Consider the following 6,565-nt stretch of genomic DNA (forward strand, 5'->3'; position numbering starts at 1 on the left):
CTGACAGAATGATATAATGTGATGCTAAAGCAGAATCATTAGTTCTGTCATAATTCCTGAAAGGATGATATGATACCTTCCAGAATGCAATATCCAACATAAATCAAAATCCACTGCACTCTGTAATGGAACACATGCTTCCTTATTAAGCTTCACCTCCAGTTACCATGTGGAGAACATATATTCTTCATTCCAACTTTGCCTGCCATTGTGTGTTTAGTGGTTCTGGTGAGAAGGGTGAAAAAATTTCACCACAGGTCAAATAGTCCTTTTAAACTTTGAGGTGGAGATCTAATTGTGTCTGTCCAATGGACCAACAAGTGAATAAAAGGATTAAATCAAATGTCTCTAAGCTTAAATATGGTTAGAGCCACTGATAATAATTGTGACACTGTGGACAAGTCAGGATAATTATATATAATTACATAATTCTTATTCATCCAATGCCCTTACTCAGAATTGGCAGTAAATGGACAAAGGCAAAGTTTCAGTTTGTAAAGTGTGTGATGGCCAATGTGAACTACTGTTTAAGGGCTGTTCAAAGCGATGAGAAGACTCAGGTGGTATGTGATAAAGCCTCAGGACAACTGAAGCACAGGGTACTGTAGATGGCTGTACTAACAGTCGTCTTTCACCTTCACTGCCGGGAGATTTTATTTCCTAGAGAAACCACTTCTATAATTTATCAGCAAAGAACATACTAGTTATTACATAATAATTAGTGTATCACCTACATCTGTTTCCCTGCCATGCCAGGTTTGAGTCACTTCTCCAGTATAGAAGACAAGTCTTACTCAAAATAATGATGAGGGCTTCTTTTGTCCACATTGAACCACCAAATCCAAGATCATACACCTTTTCTGAGGGAAAACCAAATCCAAATGCCCTGTCAATGGTCATTAAAAATTACTAGGGAAGCTGGGCGGCAGTGGCATACATTTTTAATCCCAGCACTCAGGAGGCAGAGCCAGGTGGATCTCTGTGAGTTTGAGGCCAGCCTGGTCTACAGAGTGAGATCCAGGACAGCCAGGGCTACACAGAGAAACTCTGTCTCGAAAAACCAAAAAAAAAAAAAAAAACCCTAGGGATTTTCTTCAGTTCCAGGCTATGCTGAAGGAGGTTTTTATTAGCACCAACGTTCTCTGCAGTGTTGAATGTGTTCTTTGTTATAACTGAATAAGTTCAGTTTGTCAGGTATCTCTATTTCCTTCTTAATTACATGGCATGTTAGCTTAAAAGAACACTCCCAATCAACTTCAGCACTCAGTAATTCCACTTCTCAATTCACAGGGAATTGAGTATATCATTATCAAGGTAACACAGAAAACTTCTTTGCTACTTAAATCACAATAAAGTGTTAATTTATTCAATATGTAAAACCCTTCAACAAACAGAAAATAAAATTTAAAAAGCCTTTTAGAAGGAAGGCTAGAAAGATGGCTCAGTGATAAAGAGCAGTTGCTGTTTTAGCAGAGGATCAGAGTTTGGTTCATAGCATCCACCTGAGAAGCTCACAAACCCACCAGTAAATTACAGCTACAAAGGATATGACTCCCTCTTCTGGCCTGAGTAAAAGCATATATGCACACACACACACAAACACACACACACACACACACACACACACACACACACACACTCACACACACACAGGAGTGCACAGCCACATGCAATAAAAAAAACACTCCCACAAATATATAAAATAAAATTGACAATAGCATATTTAAGGCTGGTCTGCAAAATAAATTCAAGGGGCCTTGCTGACTAAAAAAAAAAAAAGCCAAGAAAGCATTTAGTATTTTATAGAGACAGATTCATTAATCAGAAAGAAAGAAAAATAAATTAATTCAGTTATAGTCACATAAACAAAACTATCTAGGGAAATATAATGTGGCCAGCTCTCAAGAAGAATCTGAAAGTGCAAACAGTAAATTCATTTTTTTTAGATGCGGCAGGGGTGGCTTCACAAACATTTAATCATAAACATCCAAATGATATGCACACTGGGAATTGAGCTGAACAATTCTTCAGTGGGCTTTCACCTACATGAAATACTGAAGGGCATTTTAGGCCCTCTGGGTATAGAGTAGTGTGACATCATCCCTTTAATCTACTAAAATGGTTTCAGACAGGAAGAAGTAGGATCAGCCTTTCAGAATGAGACCAACAATCAATGCTGGGGTAGGTTTATCTCAGATCACCAAAGTGCACACCTTGATAAATGCCTGAAAACCTAATGTTCTTTTGTAGACCTCATCTGTCAGGAGCACTATGGGGAGCAGCTTACCCTTACCCAACTATGATTTTTACTATTTAATCTTTGTTTTCAAGCAAGTATACACAAGACTTGAAAAGATTCCTCATAATACAGAATTGACCTCATTAAAAGTCATTCCACTATTAGTATAAAGAATATGATAAATGATGTCATGTTTAACTTCAATTTAATGCTGAACTTCATGTTAACTCCACTCTTTGAAAACCTTCTGTGTCTCTGCTGTAACTGTTTTCCTTACAGTTCCACAAACTAGAGAGATGAATTTTGAAAGCTCTCTGAACTACAGATAGAACTAGAAAATCATCTTGCACTCTAGCTTCCTTCAATTTCTCTAAAATTATGCTTTTCACAGCAACATAAAAAATAGTCTAATGAAATTCAGAATTTTTTTATTGTGCTAAACATGGGTTTGGTCATTTAGAATAAGTGGGTTGATAATGACAAGTAAAAACAATCTTACTCTATTTCTCTAGATTGATTATTAACATGCAGTTTTATTCCATTAAGAGAGCTAACATAAACTAAAAGGTACTAGTTGGGCTTGGTGTAGAAGTATTTAAAGCCAAACCTTAAACAGTATTAAAAGATTTAAAGTTTAAAAGATTAAGACCTTGCAAGTCAGTCACTACATGCCCCAAAGAATATCAATATCTAACTAAGCCAGCTATTAACTTTGGGAGTACAGTTTTCTAGAGAATAACTGAAAGGTACTGAGAAGGAACAAGATTGCTTTTTCTGCAGGAAAGATGAGTACAGTTAGTGTGGGGGGGGGGGCTGCAGGAGTGAGGCCTGGCCTGTCTGTAGATGAGTTTGGCAGGAGAGGGGCTCTAAGCAGCAAACGCACTACATCTCTCTTAATATTTCATTTACTCAACAAAATTAGCATTTAACAACCTTGAAGGGCTCTGTTCTGCAGAAACCAAACAAGTCAAAACAACAATAGCAAACCAAAATTTCAGGTAACTCTCCTTATCCATATGGACCAAGTAAGCAGAAAACATCTCTTGCACTACATCTTTTGTAAGACATCCTGTTGTACTACATCTTCAGCTTTCCTTTGAACATTCATATTTTTTTCAGGTCAGTATCAGAAGCTCAGCTTGGGAGTTGAAGTACACCAGCCACGATAGACGTTTCTTTATTAGGAACTAAGATAATGGATCTGGATTCTTAATTAAGGTATTAATCACATAGCATTAGTCACAACAACTGAGATTTGCCTTTATGTAATTTATTTGAAGAAACAGTATCAATCATTTCCCATGTATATGTACAAAAACATAGCACATTGTTTTATAAATATTTACAACTATTAATTTAGCAATTAAAATTACAATAAGTTGTTAATAGTATGAAAGCATCTCAATAAATTGAACAGAAAATATTAAAGTGACTTGTAAATGTAAACAGAAATGCATGGTAATTTAAAATAATTCACTTTTAGAAGAAAAAAAGAGTAATGGTCAAAATGCTTAATAGTTTAGATAAATTAGAAACCAAATACAAATTTCTAAACAATTATTAAATATGAAAAATTACCAAAATGTATAAACATCCGTATATATGTAAGAACAATTTATGAAAAAAGAAGTTAATGCTTTGAAAGGCAGCAGGGAGGGGAACACATGAGGGTGTAGAGGGATGAAAGGGGAAGGGTCTATGTAGTTAACTATGTTATAATGCCCAAAATTTTCTAATGAATTTTAAAATGCAGCAAAAATTACACATGAATGAATGAGCTGTTACTCTGCAGATATGCACTGTAAATGAAACTAGTTGTTTTATACAATTGATATGCACAAATAATTACTCCTTAAAAAGAAATTTATATATACAAAGCAATGTAACTGGGTGTTAAATTAAAATGTCTAAGAAAATTCAACTAAATAGACATTTCAAAACAAAGTATTTAATATGATAATGATTGACAGCATCAAAAATTTGAACACAAGACTGTTCACAAGAAATGTCAAACATCAAAAACTCAAATTGGCTGTACATCTCCACCTAAGTACTGTATAATGAAGTGCATAGAATCAATGGTAAAGAGAATATGCTAATTTGGGGTACTAGCAAAACATAACAACAACAAAGGAACACAGGTCCACAATGACTCAACTGAAACTCGTGTATGGGGAGATTGTTTTTAAAACTACATGAAGTAAAGTAGACAACAGGAAGCATAGAATCACTCAAAGATCTCGCTTATGAAGTCCTGATGTAAAACAGAAATGAAAAACAGGAAATAATGGATTCCAAGAAGAAAAAAATTCAGAGTGCTCTTTTATGTGAACTGTGATCATTTTTAATGGATATTTGGGTATTAATATGCACTAGTATGGTTATTTCTAATCTATTTTCTTCCATGTTGGGTGTATTTCTAAGAATAATTCCTATATCTCTTGGTTTGACAGCACCTTAAAGGTTTCAATAGGACAAAGTCAGGCATTTAAGCTCTTCTATGCTCAGCACCACAACACGCCTCTTTGGAGCCATTCATCTTGAGGCCCACACATGCTGGTATGTCCATTCTCAACATCTCCATTACTGAAATTTCTACTTTCTATTTGGTTGGGTTTCCAGGGATGGAATCTGCCCACATTTGGATCTCCATCCCCATATGTCTCCTGTACACTGTTGCCATCCTGGGCAACTGCACTATCCTCTTTTTTATAAAATCAGAGCCTTCTCTGCATGAGCCCATGTATTATTTCCTCTCCATGTTGGCTCTCTCTGACCTAGGACTATCCGTTTCTTCTCTCCCTACCATGCTCAAGGTTTTCTTGTTCAATTCCCCAGAAATTTCTCCTAATGCATGTTTTGTCCAGGAGTTTTTCATTCATGAATTCTCAGCTATGGAGTCATCTGTACTTCTCATTATGTCCTTTGATCGCTTTATTGCCATCTGTAACCCTCTGAGATACACTTCCATCCTTACCAGTGCCAGGGCCCTTCAAATTGGGCTTGTTTTTGCTCTCAAGAATGTGTTCTTGATCCTACCTTTCCCTGTAACTCTAAAGCATCTAAGATACTGCAAGAAGAATCTGTTGTCACATTCCTACTGCCTCCACCAGGATGCCATGAAACTGGCCTGCTCAGACAACAAGTTCAATGTCATCTATGGTTTATTTGTGGCTCTCACAGGCATCCTGGACTTAACGTTTATTTTCTTGTCCTATGCACTGATCCTGAGAGCAGTGTTGGGCATTGCATCCCAAAGGGAAAGACTCAAGGTCCTCAGTACCTGCGTCTCCCACATCTGTGCTGTGCTCATCTTCTATGTCCCTGTTATCTTCCTAGCTGTTATCTACCGCTTTGCCAACCGTAGTTCTCCTATATCTAAGATCCTCATGGCTGACATTTTTCTGCTTGTGCCTCCAGTGATGAATCCCATTATATACTGTGTGAAGAGCCAACAGATAAGAAATGTGATAGTAGAGAAACTGTGTCAAAAACACAGCTGACAAAGATTTTTAATCTAAAGAAAATCCAATTTGTGATAAAAATTGCCTGATTAAAATGAAACTGAATGAATCAATAAGGACCCATACTGTATGTTAACTCTTCAGTATCATTTTTGTACATATTCACCATGATCAAAGAATCAGCCTTTCAAATTTCTTGACTTAGTATTTAAGACTGAGACATTAATGTAAGCATAGAATGCATTCCTACTCTTACCTACTTGGCAATATCAGTCTTTTCTTTTATTGAAAATATGTGATTCTTTCCTTGCAAATATATCCTGATTACAGTTTCCCTCCATTTTCTGCTCCTATTTCTTTCCCTACCTCTCTTCTCCTCCTGACCCATTGTAGTGATATTGTGTTCCCCAATATATTGTGCACCCTAATAAACTTATTTGGGGTCAGAAAATAGAACAGCCACTAGATAGACATAGAGGCCAGAAAATGGTGGCACTCACACCTTTAATCCTAGGTTTCTGGAGGCAGAGATCCATCTGGATTTCTGTGAGTTCAGAGCCACATTGGAAACAACAAGGCATGGTGCCACATGCCTTTAATCTCAGGAAGTGATGGTAGGAAGCAGAAAGGTATATAAGGCGTGAGGACCAGGAACTAAAGCCTTGTTAAGCTTTCAGGCTTTTGAGCAGCAGTTCAGCTGAGATCCATTCGGATGAGACACAGAGGATTCCAGTTTGAGGAAATGAGATCAGCTGAGGAATTGGCGAGGTAAGGTTAGCTGTGGCTGGTTCTGTTTCTCTGATCTTTCAGCGTTCACCCCAATACTTGGCACTGGGTTTGCTTTTATTAATAAGACCCTTTA

The 6,565-nt window shown here is 36.9% G+C and overlaps 1 protein-coding gene across 1 annotated transcript; it reads left to right on the top strand.

Annotated features, from left to right (window-relative positions):
* Window positions 1–4,800: 4,800 nt before the first annotated feature.
* LOC128095595 (olfactory receptor 51A4-like) lies at window positions 4,801–5,742 on the top strand. The gene has a single exon (XM_052714710.1). It carries the CDS (start codon window positions 4,801–4,803, stop codon window positions 5,740–5,742), a length of 942 nt encoding a protein of 313 aa, XP_052570670.1.
* The last annotated feature ends 823 nt before the right edge of the window (window positions 5,743–6,565 follow it).

The sequence above is a fragment of the Peromyscus californicus genome, unplaced genomic scaffold (genome assembly GCF_007827085.1).
Source record: "Peromyscus californicus insignis strain IS unplaced genomic scaffold, ASM782708v3 Scaffold_4__1_contigs__length_199733344, whole genome shotgun sequence".
NCBI lineage: Eukaryota > Metazoa > Chordata > Mammalia > Rodentia > Cricetidae > Peromyscus > Peromyscus californicus.

What these genes read in the sequence shown, in the direction of transcription:
- LOC128095595 (XM_052714710.1), top strand. Translation starts at nt 4,801, where the DNA reads ATGTCCATTCTCAACATCTCCATTACTGAAATTTCTACTTTCTATTTG.